Below are 25,647 nucleotides of genomic sequence, written 5' to 3' on the forward strand. Positions count from 1 at the left end.
CGGCTAATTTGCATAATCATTTGCATATCATTAATTTATATTTGCATATGGATATAAGCTTGCACATGCACCCATGCATTCATGTACACTCACAACAAAATGCAATGGTAACACACAAGTATGCAATTTGAACATCATGGAAACTCTTTATTACACTTAAATAAATCATCACAGTATAGTACAATTTCAATTAAAATAGAAGATTCAAACGGTAACAGCAAGTTCAGATTGAAAGCAAGAAATGGTTCGTCTGATTGGAGTTTCATTAATACATATATTGCTAATAAAATTGTCAAAAATTGCCAACAAAGAGGAAAATCATAAGTTTAAGCTTTACACAATTCAAATGTAATTGAGTTTTATATCATTTTTGAACGACAAACACCCGAATAATGTTTCATCACGGGGATCAATTTCAACCAGCCGCCCCCTCCCCCCCCCCCCCCCCCCCCCCGCCGTAACTACCACTGCCACTGAACATCGTCGTTCGATTCTTGATTTTAAAAATACCACCAAGATGATCACAAGACATGAACTAAGTACGACTAGAATCACTCGAAAATCAGGTGTAAAATCTTTCAGAGAACGTGTCAGAGTGGAACCACACGCGACGCCAGGATCAACGTCAACACGTTATAAACACGTCGGCCAACATGGCCGCCGCCATATTGGAATTTATGCAATGTGAACTCGATCGCGATCGTGATCGTACTCGGACAAAAAAAAGATTATCGTTGTAAAATCATAATCAACCTCAATAGTCAACTGCTTCTTTTGTTTCTTTGCGGTCCATTTCGTTGACCAAAGCATGGGAATGTGATCAAAGGCCCCGCTAGTGCTACGCCGCCTAACTCTGTGAATACTTGTCCTCGATGTATACCGACTAAGGCCCCGACTTAAAGGTCTTTGTTGGTCGTATTAGTCGTTGTAGAATGAAAACTTGTGAACAACCCAGCCGATTCTTCTATTGTTGTAACGTTCCTCTCAACACTTACTGACAAGTTATCGGACGCATACCATACTTCACACCTTCCACTCTTTCACAAGGTTGAAAGTTGCAGTGAGCGCTAATGTGTAGACAATGCATGCAACAGCTGGTAGCTACGCAGAGCGCTAGCGTGTGAACTAAAGGATGGCGGGAATATTTTAAAGCGTAGCGGGAGAATCAAAGCATAGCGGGGAGAGGCGAAAGCGTAGCGGGACCGCTACGCTAAATGGCCTGGGGAGAACACTGAACTGGTATTACACATTCAGTCGTTATTCAACCGCCGCACTTACTGAGTGACTCTCACAATGCGCACTTGAACTGCAAATATTAGATCTATCGTTAAAGACGGTCCTTTCTTCTTCTTTCTTTTTTGTTCATTTGTCTGTTTTGGTCTGCAGATACCTTTACAAAAATGAAATTGAGGAAATAGAAAGGAAAGCATTCGCAGGACTGCACTCACTTGAACAGTTATATCTTTACGTTAACAATTTACAACATCTAGAAGAGGATACGTTTAGCGACCTTCCATCGTTAGAAAGGCTGTAAGTGTAATTTTTTCCACCTTTTAATTGGCATGCACATGGCATTTCCCTCTTGATCTAGGTATTATGCATAGAGCATTCACCTACTATCCTCTCTTAATTTATGGTGGTTATGATGATGATGATGATGATGATGATGATGACGACGATGACAAGCTTATTCTTAGTGATGATGATGATGATGATGATGATGATGGTGTATCTCATAAAGTGTGTTTGGCCTAAGTAAAATGCTGAATAAGACTTGTAAGGCACTTGCTTTTATTCGCTGTTCTCAATTGATCAAATGCATTATGGGATACATGATAGTATGGAAGACAGTGTAGAATTATTATTATAATAACATCATGGACCAAAATTAATGATAATCATCACCTTGAAGTACATGTACGGAATCATAGCCAGCCATCACGATGCTTTTGACATCGATGATGAAGATGATGATGACAATAAATAATTTTATGTTGCTGTACACTGGTGATCATCATATCAATGACAATGATGTTGCTTTTAAATATGGCGATGATGGTGTTGAGGAGGATGATGATGATGATGATGATGATAGTTTTTTGTGTTGGTATGATTTTAATTGTGATGCCAATGTTGAGAAAGACGAGGATTGATAGAATGATGACAATGATGATGATGAGGATGAAAGTGGAGGAAACAATTATGTCAAGTTTAATTTTAATAGCTGCAAGCAATGTTGACAGCCCCAGAAAGCTGACAAGAGAAGTGCAAAGCAGTAAACTGGAGTGCTTGCAGCATAACTGCAGCAGAAATAACAGGCGACGCGCTGACCATTAACGTTTTTTTATGGTTAAGGGCGAGAGGAAAGCCAAAATTAATGGGCAAGGCTTGCTGACCCCATTAATTTTGGCTTTCCTCTCGCCCGTGCCCATAAATAAACGTTTAATGGTCAGCATGGGAGTCTTTTATTTCCATTATATTATCAACGAACCCCAAAAACCATCAAATTTACGAAAATTTCCCACGTGAATGGCAGTGTGTGTGTAAAAATTTTGCAAATACAGAGATTTTTTCAAAACAATAACTAAACTTGACCCACAAGTGCCCATATAGGCTTGGGACCCTAACAATGATGATTAACCCTTTGAGCGCCAGTCAATTTTTGTCGCCATTATCAAATATTCCCAAGTCAATTTTTTTCAGATTTTTGCCAAAATTTTGATCAAAGATTGTAGCCAGTGAAATGTGATGTGCATGTGATCCAAAATTATAAAAAAAAATTCAAAAAATTCATAAAAAATTGTGAAATGTTGCACTGAAATTTTGGTGGGAAAAATTACAGCACTCTAAGAGTTAAAACACTTTCTGTTCCCTTTGCAGATTTCTCCACAATAATCAGCTGAGTGTTATCAAGCCTGGAACGTTCAAGAACTTGTCATCGCTCAAAAGACTGTAAGTGTAAGAGTCACTGATAATTATCTTGCATTGTTGCAGATTATTCTCAACAGTGTATACCTTCTAAAGCTAAATTAATAGTCCAGGATTGCTCCTCAGTTATGGTGTACACTGCACCCCTCCCCAAAACTTATGTCTGGTAACAATCTCTTACAAGATTTCTGGAAGCATTGTATTTATCACAAAATAGGCTTCTATTTATTTAAATTCCAGACAATTCCTTGTTCGACTCAAGAGATCAAACTCAAAACTAAATGACATTTATCTATCAAGAAGAGCTTGGAATTATGATTGTATCTCAGTATTATAGGTGAAACTTTACATTGACAACTTTTAATATTCATTGTCTTCTCCTGTTCAGCATAAAATTATTGAACAAATGCTCATTTTAGCTACTGTAGACTATAGTCTATAGAAGCTATTGGGATGGGTATCCGTCCGGCGTCCGACGTCAGTCTGTATGTATGTATGTATGTATGTATGTATGTAGTATGTATGTATGTATGTATGTATGTATGTCCGTTTGTGAGGCGTCCGTCCACTCAAATATCTTGAGAACCGCAGTACTAACTGATTTTGATATTTGTTGTGTAGATGAAAAATAGATTTTGAGAAACTATTTTTTTTAATTTTTTGATATTGTTGAAAATAGGCAAATTAATGCCAAAAAAGGTGTTTTTGATAAAAAATCTTCTTCTTCATAACTGCTGGTCAGACAGCTTTGTTATTTGGTATACAGGTCCCTAGGGTAACCCAACTTAGATTTGTTCAAATTGTGATGAAATATGCAAATGTGTATTTTTAAGGAATTTTTTTGTCATTTTTGGTCAAATTTGACTTACATTGTATGTAATTCTTGTTACTGTATAAACCCTATCAATTCACCCAGAAAAAAATAATTAATATGATTTAAATAATTGAATTAATTAGGAAATCATCAAGCCAAAATAATTTTAGTGTAGATTTATCAGAAAGTTCAACTTTTTTTGACAGTTCATAGTGAAATGCTTACCATCTTGGAGGATTAAAACATTGTAAAGGCAACTTTCCTGAATCCCAACTTTGACATATTCTGAACCGTCATTTATTGTGCCCTGTATGTTATCTAAAAGAAATTGCTCAAAATAGTCAATAGAGATAGAGATAGAGATAGAGAAAGTTCTAATTTCCATTTATGGTTGACTTGGTAAGGATAAAATAAAATTACTTTTTGAGGAAAAAAATAGAGTGGTCAATTAAAAGAGTGGTCAAAGTGATAGGGTTTTTATGGTAAAGCAGGGCTGTAAGATTCCTCATGTGCTATTTATAGCAATTATGCAATCTGTGTAAACAGTGCAATGAAAGTTACATGATTCCTTATAATGCTTTTGATGACCTTGAACTTCTTAAGTTTCAAACATTTGTCTCTTCAGTGCGCTTTCTTTGAGTATGTACAGTCTCAACTTATTCAACAGAACTCACTTACAATGTTAATCAAAGATTATCCACCTTCTTCATCAATACATGTGTCACAAAAGGTTATTCTCTACATAACACAGCAGCTCTGTCAACTGTTGAGTTGCTTGTTCTTTCAAAACCGCTGGTCAGACAGCTTTAATATTTGGTTTACAAGTCCCTAGGATGACCTAAGTGAGATAATTTCATACAGTCAGGAAATACTTAATTTTGTATCCATGTCTATAGTAGCTTCAGGGACTTTGGCCCTATGTTTGACATTTAGATGGGGTTTTTCCAATATGGTCCATCATCCCCCTCAGTGTAGTGTTTAAAGTGATATGTGCCTCGAAAGTGAAAGACTTAAACTTTTGCCCAAACTTTCCTCAATGAATCTTTCAACCATTTTCTTTCAAAATCAAGAATAAAAAACTGGGGTCACCGTGCAAATTTGGTACTAGGGAAACAAATTTCCCAAGATTTACAAATATTTGGAATTCAAAATGGCCGCCATCCCTGTGCTAACTCTATGGAGACAAATAAAATGTTTGAGTTTCGAAAAATTAAGATGGCGAAAAGTTTTCTTTCATCAAGAACTTTAAAATTAACTCTCACAAGTGGTAGATCAGAATAGAATTGATAAAGTTTGAGAGTTCGAATTGCTGTTCCCAAGGCGCGTTCTTCCTTAAAGAAATTGTAAATCTTTATTGAAGCATTCTGTTTCTTTTAACATCGCCAGACGGCTTGACTCAAATAACCTGATCTGTGACTGCCAGATACTGTGGCTGGCCGACTTGCTCAGGGAGGCCAGGAGCAGCGGCAACACGCAGTCAGCCGCCAACTGCCATGAGCCGATAACTCTCCGAGGACGACCCCTGGTTTCCGTCAGTGTGCAGGAATTGAATTGCGGTGAGTGATGATGTTGGGCGCTGGCGGCTTGGAGATGTCAGGCTGTCGTGCAGTGTTGTTTTTACAGAATAAAAAAAGTACAACTGAGAATAAGTTGCTATTTAATGATAGAGGTACAGAATTCTTAGTACTGTTTGGTAATTAGAGAGTGTAATGTGCCCACTCATCACCGTAATATAAGGCACACAGAATGAGTGACATCTCAGACAGATGTGTTCAGAACCACATGGTATCATTCAGTTGACAGGTACCTCATATTTCAGATAAGAAGCTCAGCTTACACTTATTAACTCATTACACTTAGGAAAAACTACACAAACATAGCTTCCACAAAAGGTCATGATTAAAGTACAACACCTGTTCTGCACAGTATTTGATGATTTCTAAATCACCATCAAAGCAAGTGAACTTGACTGGACTAACCTTTTTTTTATATTTGGCATATCTATCGCTGTATCATAAAAAAGGATATACAATACATTTTGGTCTTTTCACATTCCCTACAAATTCATCAAAGTATTAAAGAAATGAACATTATTGTATGGTACAATAGGTAACAACTATTTAACCCTTTGACTGATATAATTTTTCCCACTAATATTTTGTTCAACATTTGTAATTTTTTCAATAATTTTGGACCAAATAGACATCACATTTCATTGCCTACAGGATTTTATCAACATTTTGGCAAAACTCTGAAAAAATTTGAGTGGACTTTATTTTATATAGGCGACAAAAATTGACTTTGGCACTCAAAGGGTTAAAATTTGTTGATAGTTTGCTGTTCGTCTTTGCTATATAGTATTCACTTTGGTAAACTCTCTTTGTTGAAGACAAAACACCTCTGAATGCTGAAATTACATTTAATTTACAATGGTAAATATGTCGTCATACAATAGACAAATAAAATTAATAATACTGATTGTTCTGGATCTGATATAATCATGCATATTTTACTTGGAGTTGAGATTAAATTAAATGGCTTTCTGAGCCCATTCAGTTTGTTTCTGTTTCTAAGTGAAATAATAGTTTTACACTTATGAAATAGGTTCTCAAGATTGTCTAGAAAATTATGACAAAATGTACACATTTCATCGAATGAGGGGGTTCATCCTGTGGAGTTTTTGATTTGTATAGAGAATATTATGCAACGACTTAGTGCATTATTGACAAAAATGGCTAGATAATATAGTTTAATGAAGTAATGTCCCGATTCTTACACACAGTTGCTCCGGAGTTTTTGACTGAACCAGCAGACGTAGACGCCACATACGGAAACCAAGTGTTCTTCAGTTGCCAGGCAACGGGTGACCCCGAACCAGATATCATATGGCTGCATAACAGGTAAATTGCTCTGTTTTGAGTGACACTCCCACTGACATTGGCCATTTTCTTGACCCCTCTGTGACCTAGCATCCTGGTGTGTTTTTGGTATGGAATGTTGAAATTTGAACATTTTGGCTGTGTAAGCAATTACAAAGGTTTGCTTGAAAATTAAAGACAATAGCAATAGGGCTGTTTGCAACTGACATCATTGTTCTCTCATTAATATGCAAAAATACATACTTTTCCTGCAGTTTTAGATTACACTTTTGAAAATTATGCATGCAAGAATGATGAAAACCAACCAGTAGGCAACTGTTAGCGTGACAATGCATACTAAAAGACACATTTACCTCACAGACTACAAGCTGTAACATGGCAGCACATGCAACACTGACAAAAGCTGTCTGCATTTCAAGCAGCAGTGTCCCGCATGTAGCTGTATTTAGTAACAAACCTATAACCGCAAACAGTAGCAAGTCAGTGCATAATAGGTTGCAATTACAGAATCTTCAATCAAATAAGGATTATAAAGAGTGCGCTACCAGTAGGTTGAAAGTTCATGCAGAAATCATGAACATGGTCAATTCTTGATTGTCTAAGATTTTCAGACAGTGAATATTATGGTACTCTGTCCTATTTACCCCTCCCCCTCCCCCTTTTCTGAACCCTTGTGTTTCAGCCCAAGCATTCACAGTGACACGACTAGGGCCATGTGCAATGGAAGCTGATGGTGAAATTATAAGTTGTAGTCCATTGACCAAGTTTTGATGTCTTTTGTTCCACATAAGAATTGATTTCTAGTACTCAGCCAACCATTTTGTCATACTTATATTCAAACCCTTGCTCACAACATTCCCATACCAGTGCCGAATTTATTCCGTTGGGAAATTTTGGATGGACTGTCTGGCACTATCGCTGTGCTATTATACATGCAATTGCTCATTTTATTACACATCATGTGATCTGACACATCCATTCCAGTGACCACCAAGGCCACGTCACAAAGACTACAGAGAAACTACTTAAAACAAACTTTCCCAGTCATGTTATTTCTCAAAGGCTTTTAACTGAACCTATGGGTAACGTTTCCTCCCCAAGTGGTAATAAATACCTCTCATAGACATCCCTCCATCCCAGGATGGTACCCCAAACTGTATATTCTTTGTGAAAGGTTCCAAAGACAATTGATCCAGACACTTGGACAATTTTGAAGGTATGGGCCATTATTTCTTCTTAGCTACCTTCACAAATTAACATTACCTTTTTCAATTGGTATCATACGCTCATCAAATGGAACCCAAACCTGTCTGTAAGTCTGTAAGTGTATAAAGTGGAATGTAGACACATACATGTACTCTTGGCATGCTCGCATAAAGTAAGCAGAAGCTCACATAATTTACAGCCGGCGGCTGCATAAACCTGTGGAGATATCACTCTGAGATTGAACAGTCCGAGGGAATTAATGCCCGTCCAAAATTTCAGAATATTTTATTGTCAGCCTCTTTGCAAGGATACCCAATACTATTTGTTGCCCCCTAGCTCTTTGTTTACCATGAAAAAGAGCTATAAGGGGTTTCTCCTTGTTACTTGGTACACAGAGCACTAAAAAGGTGTCTGCACTCCGGATGTATGGGCTACGGCTGTAGAGCTCTTCAGACCAGCTGTTTGAGGGGAAAAATATATCAGTAGAAAGCATGTTACAAGTGAGGTGCTGTGTGGAGAGCTAGGGTACACTGCCTCGTTTCCCAAGAAGCGGATTAACCAGTATGCGTATCGTCTGACCTCAAACATAGTGGGTCATCAAACTCTGTTAAAGTCTTGGCCATAAATCTGCTTGAATCCCGCTCACAGAGTTCTTCTCAGGGCATTTAACAACCACAGTTGTCATCACAGAGTTTGCGAGACAAGAAAAGTAGTGGTGCGGAATGCAAACATTTACAAGATAAAGGGATGGCACTCGGAGCCTTTGTGATAGATAGTGTTTGGTTCACAGGGTGCCTGATTGGTACATTAGCTCACAAGCGAATGCATGTTTACACTGATGTCAAATTTCGGGAATTGATCAGAAGGTTGGTAGGTTGGGTCAGGGGGTAGGGGGAGGTGTCACAGTCTCCCATTAGATGAGTGGCGTTTAACAGCTGAACATCACAATAGTCATCTGTGCTTGAAACATCGGAGGTTCTTATTCCGCCTGAACTTTCAGGAGTAATTATTGTGATGAAAGAAGTAGGCTTGTTTTTTTTTAAATCTTTGCAAGAGAGAGCAATCATTTTCTACAGCAGCTCAGTTACATCATAATAAATTAGAATATAGGATAGGGTTTCAATAACACAAGAATGAGACCTGGTAGCTCTCCTCTTTTTTAGGGAACAGTGTTTCAGCTTTTTTCTACAGTCCCAGTGATTAGCCCATCTCATCTTTCTGATCATTTGCCACTTTATCTGCAGTATATTGCTGGAGAACACTAACAGCTAGGCTGTGTTCAGTTGTGGTGTATTTTCTCGCACATCAGTCATATGTTGAAGGTTGCCAGCGTGAGCTGCACTTGGCAAAGCATACCAATATTGATGATGATGATGATGATGATGATGATGATGATGATAATGATGGTGATGGTTATCATCATTATCATCATCATTATGTGGACGACAATGATGATGAAGGTGATGAAGATATGATCATTATCACAACCACTGATACCACCAACACCACCATAATTGTGATGATTACGATGATGATGATGATGATGATGATAATCATTTTTGCCCCCTCGATTTCAGTATTACTATCGATGTTGATATCAACCAAGAGAAGTACCACCTACTAGATGATGGCACCCTCATGATCCATCACACGGAAGACGTCGACCAGGGCACGTACGAGTGCATGGCAAGGAACGCTGTCGGGGAAGCGGTGACTCGGACAGCTGAACTCAGATATCTTGGTGAGCCAAGTAAGTGTGGTGGCGTCAACCTCTCTCTATCCCGTCATGTTCAATTGACACAGTAACGTTTCACACATCTTTTATTTCCAGTAACCGAAAATTCTCCACTAAAAATAAAATCAAAATTCTGACAGTATTGGTTGCGTCTTGGCTTAAGGAATGTGCTTCGGATTCCCTCAATGCCAGAAGAATGCACTGGTTGATATGCCGTACTACGTCTTTTAAAAAAGCTGAGCTTTAACGCCAAAAGAATACGTCGTCCAAGTTGGCAGTTAAGGTGGTATATGCCTCAAAAGTGAAAGACTTCAAATTTTGCTAAAACTTTCCTCAATCACAGTGAAACATTTAACAATTCTCTTACCAAAGTAAAAAAAAAATTGGGGATCACCATGCAAAGTTTTGTACTAGAGAAACAAATGACTTAACATCGGCCTATATTTGAAATTCAACATGGCTGCCATCCCTGTGCTAACTCTACCAGTGTGAGGAAAAATGAAATTTTTGATTTTCGAAAAACTAACATGTGGAATATTTTTCTGGAATATTTTTTGGAAAATTTTTGATTTTCGAAAAACTAATAATGTGGAATATTTTTCTTACACCAAGAGCTTCGAAATGAACCCCCACAAGTGGTAGACCAGAAAAGAATTTTTAAAATTTTAGAGAAAGTGAATATCTGTCCCCCAGGTTCATTCTACCTTGAGGGCAGTATATAATGGTAAAATGCCCATGCAAAGCCCAGTCACCTTGTGATCTGAGTTAGTAAATGTTTTATATACAAATAGCAAGACTTGCAGCTCAAATGTACCGGTAGACTAATGTAGTCCACCCAAAACCAAGTAACATAACATACGGTCTTTAGATTGTCCACAAATCACCCTAATTGCCACTTAAACAAAGCTTCAAATTTCGGTGTGAAGTCGGTTTCCCTGTTTGCATTTTTTAAAAAACATAACAATATGTCAACCTTTTCAACCTTTGAATATCTCTGAATATTCCATTACTTAAAAACAGAATGGCTTGATCCATATGCTGGACACATTTTTGTGAAAGGATTTAAGCAGTGCTCCAATGCTTAAACTAGTGCAAAGAAATTGTGAATTGCATGTAGTAGCCATTTTGTGAACAGTCTTGAAATGTAATGAATAGCTCTTCTTGCACACCGTAAGCAAGGAAAAAAGAATTCAGGCTTTCCTGCTTGGTGTCATGGCCTTTCTCGGCTTGGCTGTACCGGTAAGTTTTGCCAAGAAGACTCAGACACAACCAATACTGTAGTTCAATATTTTGATATGCACGTATCACATAATATGTGTTTATAGAAATGCTGTCTGATTAATTTTGTTATAACGCTACTGAGCTTTTACTGTGTTTGCCTACAAGTATTCATTTCAAATTGACACTCAATCTGTTGTACCCATTTCTCTTGTGGCGTCGGATGTGTGTGTCCAGTCTGTGTTTTAACATCTCTCTTTCAAACTGCAACAACAGACTATCAGGTAAGTATGGCACGGTTGTGCAAGAAACCTGTCTGAATTTGTCTGGTATCATGGTTATCCAGATAAAAGAAAATAAGTTTGAATTTAATAATATGAAAAGCAAAAGATCATTGTTACATAAAAATGGGAACAAAACTCTTGTTACATCATGGTGTAGATGCTTGTACCCCTTTTGCAATCAAGTTTTCGTTTACAACCTCCATTATTGCCAATAATATGATAAGGCTCTTGCACTTTTAAATGGAGATGAAACTGTAAAATGTCAGCTCAGCTGCCTTGCTGTATACTCACTCTTTTTGTAAAACTTCAGTGTCAGGTGTTTTGGATATGGGAATAAAATCTCTAAAACGCTGTGGTCATGTAGCCGTGTTAATTGTACACAGGAGTGTACTGTGGACAATACACCGGTCAATATAAGAATGCACTACAACCCATCCCTTAAAACCGATTCTCGGTACCTTAATTACAATTTTGCCACCCAATCGAGTCATAAAAATCTCAGGCAGTCATCCATATTTTCAATGTGGTGGATTACTACAGCTGAAACGTATAAGATTACTGACGCAAAAGTCAAGTTTTAGGTTAAGATTATACAAGAATTTACTGCCAGAAATATCTAAAATGGTGAAAAGATGAATGAATTTAGCTATTTTCACAAACAAACGGAACTTCTTGGCATGAGAGCGATTACTTTTGTGTTGAAAGTATGAGATCACCATCTCAAACTCATGCTATGGTGAGAACTTGATTTTTTACCCACAATGCATTTCATTATCATGTAGTTTGCCTCCCTCCCTACCTCCAATACTTGGCAACAGCCATTGAAGGTGGTGAGAATTGGCTCTTTAGAGTGCCAAGTACATTGTTTATCAATAATTAATGCTAGACTGACTCTGGAATTTTCGCACTGATGACATCAATAGATGAACAGTTCATGTCTATCACAATGTTATTGGCGGAAGCTACTAGTAGAATAGGCATTCAATTTGATTGTAACCTATACATAACCTCCTATTGTTGAAAATTATTTAAATTTGATGTGTCTTGCATTTGTACTTGGGAATAGCCGCGATAGGTAAAATTGTTTCTTTTTCGTTACTGAGATTCATTGAGAAGAATATCATTGCCAGAGGTTGCAAAACTTTTGTATGAACATCGACCAAAACATTTATTGGCACAACTTGAAACATTCCTGCGTTACAGGTCAACCGGAATTCACTTACCAACCGGAAGACACGGAAGTCAGAGTAGGAGAGAGTGTGGTGTTACACTGCAGTGCCACTGGATACCCCAGGCCCGTCCTCCACTGGACCCGGCATGACCAAAGCCTACCAGAAGGGGAAAGGTACAACATTTCACCGTCTGGGTCCCTGCACATCTTGGACGTACAGCGACTCGACCACGGAAGCTACAAGTGTGAGGCGGTCAACAGTGTGGGTACAATCTCTGCGACTGCGCGCCTCATCGTGTTGAGTAAGTAACGTACAATGTGTCTTGGGTGCAGATATTTGGACTCTCAAACTTGAACACTGCCTTTTTTGGTCTACAACTTTAGGGGGCTCATTTTTTACGCTCATAGAATAAAATTTCATGGCTTATATTTGTTGAAATCAAAAATATAATGTTTCCCAATAGAGTTAACACAGGGATGCTGGCTGTTCTGAATTTCCAGTGTTGGAGTAATTGTAGCTAAAGTACCACAATTTACACAGTGACCCCTTTTATTTATTCCTCATTTTGAAAGAAAATGGATGAAGTTTGGCACACAGTCCATGTAGCCGACAATGAGATGCAAATGATATGCGTAATGTACAAGTTTAAGGTCTCCTCGACTAACTTTCAACTGGTTCCTCACTTTCTACTATTTTCATAGTATTTTATACAAAGTCACAGACTTATACTACCTGCAACTTAAAACTGATAGTGATTTTGTAGCTCATTCTTTACTATTTTTCATTGTATTTGATAGCCGGTATCAGACAGTTCATGTTCGTGTCGGCTACATGGACGATCTGCCACCAGTTTCCCCTAACAAACTGCTCGGTATTTCAGCATGATTTTCTCCTTTGAACAAGAAACTGTATTTTACAAAGCAAATATAACTCATAGAAAGTACATCAAAAAGTTGCCTATTGATGGAATCATTACCAATATGTGATCACTTACTGAATTATGAAATTCAATATTGTGTTACCTCGGTAACATTTTTGAAAACTGTCGTATACTATAAGGTAGTTGACTTGGGAAGAAAATAAAAACCTGGGTGGTGAATCAAGCGGTTATGAGAAAATCTGGATGTAAAATTGAGGCTGTAGACAGGGGTTTTTTCCTCTGTGTCATAGCAATGAACTGTGGTATCTACCACCTGGCAAGTATTGTGGAAGAATAACACCAAGTTGGGTAATTATGATACATGCATTGGGAAACTATGTATATCAGTAGTACCGGGTAGTATCGCTTTGCATAATGGAACACACCAAAATGGTTCACAGTGGTTTGCGTTGAACCATTGGCAGTATGGGAACTAAACATACTGTCTAAATTGCAGAGTTGCCAACACTGTCAGGTGTAACTGTCGTCTAGCGGTAATATCGGTGGACCATAAAAAAGTCAACTCTGTGAAAGTGGAAACTTTCCTCTACTACTACCTGAGATGCAGTGACTTGACAGTTCCCAGTATCAGCTGAAGCTCCAGTAAAGACACACAACACTTACTTGCCAAGATTTAGCACAAAAACAGAGTTTCAAATGCTTTGAAAGTTTGAATGTCTTCTTTCATGAATTGGTATCACCAGCAAATCAGGTCATCCAGCGCCCTCTACAGACTCAACTTACGGTACTATGTGCGTACTTTTGTTTTTATTGCAGCACCACCAAGTTTTGAGATACGACCTGCTGACCAAGAAGTGAGCGAGGGCAGAAGGGCCGTATTTAATTGCAAAGCTCGTGGCTTCCCACTTCCAGTGATAGCATGGACAAGAGGAGGTATTTTCCATTAACTACATCACACTGCATGTCTAAGTAAACACAAACAAATATAATGTGACAATTTTATGCAGTGTTGCCGTGAGATTACGTAGACATATGCAAGTTATGATGCACTAAGAAATCAAATTAGCATGGCATGTAAACTATGCTTCCAATGACAAAAAAAAGACTTTCACAGTATTCTATTTTCTTTCAGGGGAGGGGCAGGGGAATGTCCGCCTATGCTTGAAAATTGGGGGGGAATTTGGTTCGAGGGGACCATAACAGATCGTGTAAAATTTAAGTTATACCAATTCAGGTAGTTCAATATATTAGCAAATTAAAGTTATCATACCGTAGCATGGATTAAATACCAACATTAAAAGGGCCGTCTCTAGCTTCTTGCTCTTTTACATCTAGTAAATTAATAATACATGAGAAGTTTACACAAATCATTCGCACTGGTCCCACACAGTTATGTAATCTGGAGTCAAAGAAGTTGATAGCACATCTCTCTGTATATTGGAAGCTCTAAGTTGTGTCATTTTTCTTTGGCTAGTCAGCAAGTGGGTTTTATCAACTATGTGGTGTCGCATCACTGATGGAATGCCACTATTAATACTCTGTGTACCGGTACGTCAATATCTAAGGTTTCATGGTAGAGGGGGACATAGTGCATGTTTGTGCGCATTTTACGGGAGATTTTGTTTGAATAGGGGATTAACATAATCTTGCACTCTGGAGAAAATACTAGACAACTGATGATGTGACATGTACTTCTTGAATTCATCCAGCCAGTATGTGTGCTGGTATGCATGACAAACGTGTGACAACTCTTGACTGTTGTGTCCTACAGGACTAGCAGGCTGACATCTTTGTCACATTTGCATATGACTTTTGTAGGATTCTAACAAAGTAACTGTCGTACAGAAACTGTGAGTGTAGTGTTGCAAGGGCGGTGTATGAAACTACATGTATATCTAATAACACTCACACACACCTTATCCCCTGATGTGTTTCAAGTAATCTGTGATCGTGTACAATCGCACAACGCTGTTACACTTGTGAAGCTGCTTCCACCATTTTATGTGCAGATGAAATTATATACCACATTTTCATAAATGTTTCCCTGTCTTTCTAAGTATAATGCAATGATTCCCAGCACTATTAGTTTTACATATTCTACTCACAGCATAGACCTCTTGTACGATTCATTCTTACAGACGTCTACCTTTCTCATACCACAGATGGGTCGCCACTGACCGACAATGGACGATACACTGTACTCGCCAACGGAACACTGTATATTTCAAGAGTTAAACGCGGCGACGAAGGACGATACGAGTGCCAGGCGATAAATACAGCTGGTCATAGGCGGGCAGCAGCTACACTTTCAGTGTCAAGACGAGGTATGCTTCCTAAAATCAATTTGCTGGTTCCTTCTTTAAAAGTCCAACTTTTCCATAGAATATTGCAGGATTCTGGTAGCACTTATTTCACCCATTCACCACTATGGTTTCATCCAATCTTAATGTGTTTTTTTGACAAAGTTGGATCTCTACAGAGGTAAACGGGGGTGAAAAGATTTAGGATTGACCCTTTCATCCCCATTTCCCTCTCTAGAAATCCAACTTTATCATAGAAAGCAATAGGATTGGCTAACACCATGATGGTGAAAGGGTTAAAGCATTTTACATTCAGGGGATGCAGCTATAGCAAACTGAAGCCCTTGACGAAGAAGACATTTTTACTCTGTCTGTGAGATTCTCATGTGCACTTACACACTTTTACTCCTAAAATCTGAGTTGTCTGGTACTCAGAGAAAGATTAAGGGAATTTTGTTATCTTGGGGTAAGAGTTCACTCTGTTATGTGCTATTTTTGTCACTTTTTACTGTCTGACTTCTCATAGCAACCACTGTTACTGCAAAGTATTGCTTCCAGTTTTATATTTGACAATCACCAATTCATTCTGAACATATAAGCTATTGCATTTGACAGGTGTACCAGGGAAATAAATTTTAAAATAGTAGCAGTCATGGTGTAAATTTGAAATATTCACTAATGAATATTCAACAGTGGTCTTACCCAAGGATGCTTCACTCATTTGAACTTCACCCCACATCACAAGTCACTTCCAGGAGAGTGATTTCAACCAAAAATGCCGGTCAGGACATTCCTGCACTGGCACCACAAAACATCTAAACTGGCACCACAAAATATCTAAACTTACACCACAAAATATCTAAACTTCACACCAAAATATCTAAACTTACACCACAAAATATCTAATCTTACACCACAAAATATCTAAACTTACACCAACAAAATATCTAAACTTACACCACAAAATATCTAAACTTACACCACAAAATCTATTGGTACAGATTGAAGGAGACATGTACTAGATAAGTACTGCTCTGTAGAATCTTAATGCTGGCAAAATAACCAGATGACAGCTATAGGAACTTCTCAAGGCATTGTGATGTCTCATTTTCAGTGCCCCCAGTGTTTCTGATAATTCCAAGAGACGTTGAGGTTTCGATTGGATCGGATGCTCAGATACCATGCAGTGCCACCGGCATACGGCGCCCACCCTCACCTGGAGTAAAGACGGAATCCAAATTAGCGAGAGCACCAAGTTCTTCATCAGTCCAGAGGGATTTCTTACAGTCCGGGACATCGGCAGAGGTGACCAAGGCAGATACGAATGCTCTGCTCGCAATATCGTCGGTTTCTCTTCCACTAGCAGTCAACTCAATGTCATAGGTGAGACCAGTATACTGAGGCTGTAATCACAAAATATCATGCACGGGCAAGGAAGCCCCAGCCAATGTATTTAGTGTGTAACCTAGTATTACATACTTTTGTCTCGAAATATTAAACACCTAGTGATTTTTGGCCCAAATCAAAGCATTTTCTCAGAAAGGAGGTTGTGTTGTGTCCTACCATATCACCACAAGGATGTGGATGCATGCAATAAGAGAAATTACTACACCTCACGCATCATCAGGTTACTGTGATTGGCTGAGCATCAGTCACATGATGTAGAACAAAAAATAATAAAACATGGTTTAGGTGATATAGCCCTGCCACATGCGCTGATAGTACCCTTTCGCACACAACCAACTACTGCCTTCTCGAATACCATTGTCATTTCTGCGCATACCACATCATCGCGTAGTACATTTGATGGGTACTTTCTGTACAGCAATGGCTTTGAAAAGGTACAATAGTTAGCCAGACTTGAATATATCATTGATTTGTATACGACAAAAGCTTGAACAACACTGTCTCTGCTTTTACATGTTATCCTAAGTTGACCTAGTGTGTGATATTATTTAAGTAGAATTGCTACAAATAACCTACTTCCGCTAAAAATAGAAAGTAATGCACTGACATATGTACTAGGGAACATACTTGTAATCAGTTGGCCTGACTTCAGCTTGCTGTATTACTTGTGTCACTGACTGCCATCATCAAATATTATCTTTATTGAATGCATAGGGTATTGAATCGTTTGTGTGTAGTGAACATGTACACATTCAACAACACGCACTTCCTTCCCGAGAAATAAGACAGACTGATATCTGGAGAATGCACTTACTGAAATGTGTAACCGCATGATTAGGGTCCATTATCCGGCACACAGGCTTTCAATTTTTCATGCATTGTATTTACAACAGTAGCAATATTGCGTTTCATTTATGAAGAAGATTTCAGGGCAAAAATTGCTTTGTGTGTGTGTAAAAATTTTTTCAATAATGTGATCTCAAAGGCTATTGAATACTCAAAGTTCATGAGCTCTAGAAATTTTTCATCAGTCCAACGCTTGGAATTTGTAGGCTTCTTGAAACAATTCCAATACAGTTTTTTTCTCTTGTTTTGATTGAGCAGTACCGGAAAATCCTGAATTCAACCAACCAGACGTGGAAGGTCCACTCAGTGAGACCACAAACAGCATCGATGCGGCCATCAACTTCACCAGGGAACGACTTTTCAACAACTCTGTACCGAGGACACCCGGAGACCTGCTGAATCTGTTCAAATACCCTCCACCCGATGCTATCGCCATCAGCAGGGCGGCACAAATCTTTGAGACCACTTTGGAAAGAGTCCATGATGTGATCGTCAAGGGGATGAATCTGGATCTGGATCACGTTGGTTAGTGTCCACGTTCTTATACTGCATATTTATGTTGCTAGTCCTCACCAGACATAATCCAGAAAAAAAAGATACAATGACGTGGTCCCATTCATTCACTTTTTTTGACGTGCTTTTACTTTCAAACTTGGTGCAAGAGAAGTACAAGAGGCCATTTGCTAAGGTTAGGAAAAAACTATGGTAAGTGTTTGTGGAAATTTTGCCCAATTATGAACCTGAATGAAAAACACCAAATGTGCAAATGGTAACGATGGGTTTTAGATCAGCTGTATGTAACTGCAACATTCAACAGGTGACCATTACCTTTCATTTTATTTCCCCTCAAAACCAGTTTCAATCAAACATCATATTGCAACAAATATCTACCATAGTGCTCCCTCTATAATTGGAGAGGCAATTGCTGTCTCATGAAGTGAAATTGAAAATCCCCATTTTGATATGTTTGGCATAAAAAGAAAATATTTAACGCTATGAAAAATGAGACTACGGTGATCAATGTTGCCCAGTTTGTAATAAGAAGTTTACAAATACCACAAACCACCCAAAGCCACTCAAATTACCCGTGAATCACTGCCAGTGTATTTTTATATTTTTTCTTGTATTTCTTTTGTTGTGTATTTGTTTTCTTTCATTGTATAACCCTTGTTAATTCCGTCGGGAATTACTGTGTTAATAGTTATTAGTATGATTGTAGTTTTCTGCAAGCGATGAAAATTTGGTAGATATTTGGCATTTTTTGTCAGACTGTTCAGTGTTATTACACTGGTTTACATATTTGTTTCCTTTTGTTTTTTATTGCCACAGATTATAACAGCAGGTTTAATAATCTAGTGTCACCTCAGTATCTTCAACACCTCGCAAATGTATCTGGATGTACTGCCCTCACGAGGACCCCAAATTGTTCTAACATGTGTTTTCATCAGAAATATCGAACCTCCGATGGCACGTGTAACAACCTTAAGTACCCTCTTTGGGGAGCGTCCCTTGGACCATTTGGCCGACTTCTCAAACCAATCTATGAAAACGGTTTCAACACACCTGTCGGCTGGAATGAGTCTCGACTATATCATGGATATAGGAAACCGAGTCCTCGATTGGTTTCAACCACCGCTGCTTCAGCGGCAGAAATCTCAGAGAATCAGCAATTTTCCCATATGCTCATGCAGTGGGGCCAGTTTCTAGATCACGATATCGACTTCGCAGTGGTGAGCCCGAGCAAAGTGCAGTTTGTCGATGGTTTAAAGTGTGACGAGACCTGCGAGAACCATCCACCTTGTTTCCCGATCAAGATTCCAGAGGGCGATCACAGGATAAGGAGTAGGCGATGCATGGAGTTCACACGATCCAGCGCCGTCTGTGGGAGTGGCATCACATCAGGTTTCTTCGCTAGTGTCATGCCCAGAGAACAAATTAACCAGATTACCTCATTCATTGATGCGTCAAATGTCTACGGAAGCTCAAAGAGTCTTTCAGATACGCTGAGAGACTTTGTATATGACCGGGGAACGTTGAGGACTGGAAATATTGTGCAGTCGTCGGGAAAGCCTCTTCTTCCGTTCAACAGGGACACTCCAATTGACTGTTTGCGCGATCCAGCAGCCAGTCCCGTGCCTTGTTTCCTAGCGGGAGACCACCGGGCCAACGAACAGCTTGGCTTGCTGTCTTTGCACACACTGTGGATGCGCGAACACAATCGCGTAGCAGCCGAGCTCTTGCACATGAATCCGCATTGGGATGGGGAGACTATTTACCAAGAGGCGAGAAAGATTGTTGGAGCGCAGCACCAGCACATCACCTACAGGCACTGGCTTCCAAAGATTCTAGGACCAAGAGGAGAAGAGATCATGGGACAGTACCCGGGCTATGAACCAAATACCGACTCGTCAGTCATCAATGCGTTTGCCACAGCTGCATTCAGGTTTGGCCATGGGCTGGTAAACCCAATCATTTTTAGGCTGAATTCCACATTTCAGCCCATTCCAGAAGGCAATATTATGCTTCACAAGGCATTCTTTTCGCCATTCCGGATTGTCGATGAGGGCGGCATCGACCCTGTTCTGCGCGGCTTGTTCGGCTCGCCAGCCAAGGAAATGGACCCGGACGCGATCATGAATTCGGAACTCACAGAGCGCCTCTTTGAAATGGCACACGCAGTAGCATTGGATCTAGCGGCACTGAACCTTCAAAGGGGCCGCGATCACGCCCTCCCAGGGTACAACGACTGGCGGACCTACTGCAACATGACAGCGGCTGAAACTTTCGAAGACCTCCGAGAGGACATCCCCAACCATGAAGTGAGGGACAAACTTGAAGAACTCTATGGCCACCCTGGAAATGTGGATCTATGGATTGCAGGCATGGTTGAAGATGCTCTGCCTGGTGGAATGCTAGGTCCAACGTTCACCTGTATCATTGCGAAGCAATTTCAGAGAACCAGAAATGGAGACAGGTAAAGCAGCTTAGGTGTGTTTAATTCAATAACAACATTTGGCTATGGTGTTGAACTTTGTGAACAAAATAGCAATCACATCATGTGACATCTATTGACAATATAGACACCGAAAAAACAATGCTTTCTTCATTATAATTTATTTAATGATGTTCTCTCCATAAACAAATCAAGGTGTATATGTTATCTGTCATTTATTGGTTTCTGATGATTTTCGTGCAGGTTTTGGTATGAGAATCCTGGTGTTTTCACACCGGCCCAGCTAACACAGCTGAAACAGACGTCCCTTGCCAGGGTGATATGTGATAATTCAGATCACATAGACAGAGTCCAGAAAGATGTCTTCCTAAAAGTAGAATATCCTATTGGATATCGCAAATGTGAAGACATCACAGGAATGGACCTTCGAGTCTGGACTGACTGTTGTGAAGGTTTGTTGCTCTTTGTTCATACAGAAAGTGTGTGGTTGGGCATGTGTGCATTTGCAAGTGTGTCCGTATGACATCATAGGTCATCGAGGGGTCAGGGTGCAAAGGGTTAAAGGAGAGTCACTTGGCTTGCAAATAAACTCAAGAGATACGTAAGTAAATTTAAACACTTTCACTTCTTGTGCATTTTGAAGTTTCACTGTTCTTGCAGTTATAGTACAAACTTGTCCTTCATAAATATTTCATCAAGATCACTAGTTTTCTCATCCATCATAGGGTTCTCCACAGCAAAAACAGCGTCGCGACCGGCACCACTATCGTTCACACCCGCGACGCTTTCAATCTCACCGCGACGTTATTATTTTTACCTGCGACGCTATCAGGTCAGGGGCAAAATGTTCACAATGGCACCGACTGGTCAACTTCCGTACAATAATTCATCACACGAAAGCAAGAGAGATGAACACATGATTTGTAGCTTCTTTGTTTTACAACGTCACTAGTTATTAATCCTTTCAATTTGTATGAATAGTGATAACAACTGAATGATTTCACACGTCCTACCCTTGACGGTACCAGCTGCTTTCAACTCCACCAACCCATCCAAAGAAAGTGTAAAGGACAGAAAATACGATATACAACCATACCCAAAAGACAACAACAGTCAGCGACGATTTCCGCACTTAATCGACAAAATGTTTTATGTCACTGTTTCAGATCAAACAGATTACACAATCTCTAGAATTTGGTGAAATTTCCGCTTGATTCACATCTTGAAATAAAAAGTAAACTTGAAACAAAGACAGCATGTATGCTGTTGATCAACAGCTAAGCATAGCATAGCAAAGTATGAACTGTCTGTCAATGCACTGGTATGCATTGGCTGCATGTAAAAGCAACTCAACTTTCCATGATCAAACGGTCAGCATCTTGTGAAAACAGCAACATAGCAATGAAAATTGTTATAGTCACTGGTAAAAACTGTTCACAGTTGGAGGCTTAATTGCTTTAAACAAATGAAAATGCATGTGAAGAGAATGAAAACCAACATCGTGTACATGAATGAAAATACTGTAAACAATGGCAGATGTGACATGTTTTTCAGAGTGGGACTATTCTATTTTGGTACTGGGGCCGCAGGGTCACAGAACCCTGATAAATGTACTGAAAGACATGTTTTCCTAGCGATGCTGTCACAGGAACTTCAGTGTCTCATTGGTTTACATCTTTTAATAGTTTCTTTGATCTAAATCATATTAACTCTCCTAACAATTTTTCTTGAACACAAACTATATTCAAATTTTATGCAAATATTCGAAAACTAATTAAGCAAATTTTATGTAAATTATCCTCCACTCTATAAGAAAATCCTAGGAAGAACCCTGCATCAAAATACATTGTATAAAAACAAGTAGATTGTTCAGATGTCTGTCAGCTGTAATTCTTAACTACATTGTCAGGAGTTTTGCCTCGACTGAATTTTCTGGCTCGGTGTCCTATGCCATGATACAATGCCATGTAATCTACTTTGGAACGGTGACAAATGCATTCAAGTCTGGGTTTGACTACAGTTTTCAAAGATAGTAAACTATGCAAACGCTACAAATATCATGAAGGGGTAATGAACTTTTTAGCGGAAGTGAGCACAGAACAAAAATACTTAAAGAGTCGAAAAGTGACAGCCCAGTAAATCAAAGTAAGCCATTTCATCAAATTGGAATAAGCCAGTTAGTTACATCTATAGTAGTGAACCGCTGATTTTTACTTGGATGACTAAACAAAAACTGGTACGCTTACATACAACCATGGACGTTCTCTGAGTAAACATTGCTGACGAATTTCTTCTACAATATATGGATATATGCAAATTTTCTATGACGGAATAACTCTAATAATGCGTAAGTTAAACTGAAATATTTCTTTTTCTTTTTCTTTTCGAATATTCATCAGATTGCGAAGATGACAGCAACACCGGTCCAACAGTAACCCAGCTCTTCCGCAAGAAGAGATCAGAAGACCATTCCCTCGTGTCAGCCAGGAAAACAGTCTCAGAAGACGTGACAGACTCGGCGGTGAAACCAAATGAGAAGAGGAAAGACAAAGGCAATGAGGAAATTTTAGAGAAAACGGTCGAGTATTTATCAGACGTTGTCACAGACCTGCAGCAAACTGTGAAAGAACTCACTAACCAGGTGAGGCATTGGGACCAGTTTTTGGTAGAGAGAATTGTCCCCGAGGGTCTAAAGCCCAGTTTTATTGTGCATTCGTTGCTTTGATAAAGTTTGTGTGGCAATGTACAGCGACAAACATGTATATGTGCTTGCTTCATGAACTCTACAGCATGTCGAGGGGTCGTGGTTGTACAAAATTCTAACAACGCAGCTTGTCTTTTTACTGTATTGGTAAGGATTTAGCCAAGTGGTTTTCACAGCAATTTCTCATCACTAGGTGGCTACGTTCCATATGTTTTAACTTCAAATCTGATCGAGAATTTACTGAATTTCGTGTATTATGAAATTGCAAAGAAGAAGTGAATTAAACAATAGTTACAATTTAAAAACTGTAAAATATGAGAATGATTTGAAAAAGAATGTGAATGACTCTCATAAGTTGGAATGAGTCCAGCACAGAGCCATAGCTTTGGGTCTCTTGTTCCTTCCCATCTTAATACACTTCTGTTTTTGGCATGGAATGAGATATCCCTAGTTGCATGTTATAATTGTGTATTTGCAATTATCCTTGGAGATTTAAGCCTAATAAGCTGAATCTTTTTACATTTTGTTTAGCAAAAACTCCCATTATCCAATATTCTGAGATATGTTTTTGAATTCCTGTAATGAAACCATATTGTCTTTTGTGAGGGATTTGATCAACTTTTTTATGGCGCCTACATGTACATTTATATATGTGGCGGCTACATTTGAGTTGCAACACAAAAAATTATTAGTTGTTAAAAACTAAGTTTTGTGTTTGCCACCCATGCTTTAAGACTGTTCTATGGTAAGCAGTTTTGCATATAGTTACATTCGATTTCAAAACCACCTTATCGGAAAAAAGTGCAGAAAGGTACAGCTTGTTGGGCTTTAACCCCTTTACCATAGTGTTGTGGCCCAAACCCTTGGTTATCAATATTGAGTTAGGGCCTGTGTATAGGAAATAAGGGTGAAAAGCTTAAAGGTTCTCATGTCATCATTGTCAACAAAAGTTTATTATTTGCAGAGAAACATGTTTTGTCGCCTACAATGGAAACTTAAAGGGCCAGTAATGCTAACTTTTGATGATTTTTCATTACTTTTGTTTTGTTTGTTAACGGCAAGTTCTTATTCTACCCCCCAAAGAATATTGAATCTCTCACTGTTTAGCTTGTCAACATATATTGTAGTGTCTATATGTGTAAAATGTACTGTTATTGTTTGCATTTGAATTCTAGTCTGGACCAGAATTCATTTGTCAACAATAACAATGCAGTTTACACATGTACAGTCTGAGTTGACAAGCTGAACACTACATGTATGTATATCAAGATACTTTGGGGAGATGAACAAGAAAGTATGGTTGACATTAAATACAAAAATAGTGAAAAAATCATCAACAGTTAGCATTACTGGCTTTAGACGTTCCAGCTATTAACAGTTATTTCATTGTCTGTGAATGATACGTAATCCTGTCCCCACTCCTCTCTCCATTAGGTTCTACAACTGCAGGAAGACAAGAAACAGACCAGCAACTGATGCATTTCAGTCGGTTACTAAGATTTTATCAACGATTTGGTGCTATTAATATATTCCAAGTGATGGATTTCAGAGACGGAGAAGTGCTGATATTTATTTTAATGTAGTCCAAGTGAAACTGAACTCTTTAGAGACTTTTTACTTACAATGTGGACTGTGTTTTCTTTTTTTTTTACCGTTACTTTTTGAAAATTTTGAAGGAGAACGTTAAAAAAGGGCGTAGAGTCTTTCCAAGAGTACTGAAATACAGTCGCATTAATTTAAACAGAATAAGTAAATGAGACCGTGGAAAGTTGATATGACATCCAGTAACATTCCGTGACTTCCTTTCAGTTCTGAGAAGTCAGTTCTGAAATGTTATAAAATGTGGCTCTTGTTTGTTTTTGTTAAAGCTGCATTCAGCGTAACATTTTGGTGTATTTTCTAGTACTTTTGTACCATTGTTCTCATCCTGATATTGCGTCAAAATTGCCGAAGTGCTCAACTTGTCAACACAGCCTCCATGTGTTTAATGTCCAGTCATGTCACTGACCGACAGTGATATGACCGGACATTAAAGGTATACTGTCACCTGTTCCAACTTTGCCACAGTTACCATGGAAAGAGAAAATCTAACCAATCACAGATTTTAAGCGGGTGGCCGCTTTTCAAAACAGCGCCCTCACATGGGCATTTTAAATACCAAGGAATGCCCCTTTGACCATATAAGGACATATTTAGATTACAGGTGACTATACCTTTAAACACATGGAGGATGACTAATATTTAGTCTTGGACTAAAATTTATCTGTCGATATTACCACTGCGTGTTGTTCACTATCTGCTGTGATTCCAAGGCCAATACT

General features: G+C 38.8%; 1 protein-coding gene across 1 annotated transcript in view; it reads left to right on the forward strand.

Annotated features, from left to right (window-relative positions):
• The window catches only part of LOC139133158 (peroxidasin-like), a 90,748-nt gene extending 65,348 nt beyond the window's left edge, over window positions 1-25,400 (forward strand). Inside the window, 15 exon segments of the mRNA XM_070699587.1 lie at window positions 1,387-1,530; window positions 2,881-2,952; window positions 5,129-5,298; window positions 6,525-6,642; window positions 9,405-9,577; window positions 12,268-12,537; window positions 13,933-14,049; window positions 15,279-15,440; window positions 16,531-16,611; window positions 16,614-16,799; window positions 17,928-18,194; window positions 18,999-20,643; window positions 20,866-21,074; window positions 23,022-23,263; window positions 24,761-25,400. Coding sequence (XP_070555688.1) covers window positions 1,387-1,530; window positions 2,881-2,952; window positions 5,129-5,298; window positions 6,525-6,642; window positions 9,405-9,577; window positions 12,268-12,537; window positions 13,933-14,049; window positions 15,279-15,440; window positions 16,531-16,611; window positions 16,614-16,799; window positions 17,928-18,194; window positions 18,999-20,643; window positions 20,866-21,074; window positions 23,022-23,263; window positions 24,761-24,802 — 3,898 coding nt within the window. The 3' untranslated portion in view covers window positions 24,803-25,400.
• The last annotated feature ends 247 nt before the right edge of the window (window positions 25,401-25,647 follow it).

The sequence above is a fragment of the Ptychodera flava genome, chromosome 5 (assembly GCF_041260155.1).
Source record: "Ptychodera flava strain L36383 chromosome 5, AS_Pfla_20210202, whole genome shotgun sequence".
In the NCBI taxonomy this organism is placed as follows: Eukaryota; Metazoa; Hemichordata; class Enteropneusta; family Ptychoderidae; genus Ptychodera; species Ptychodera flava.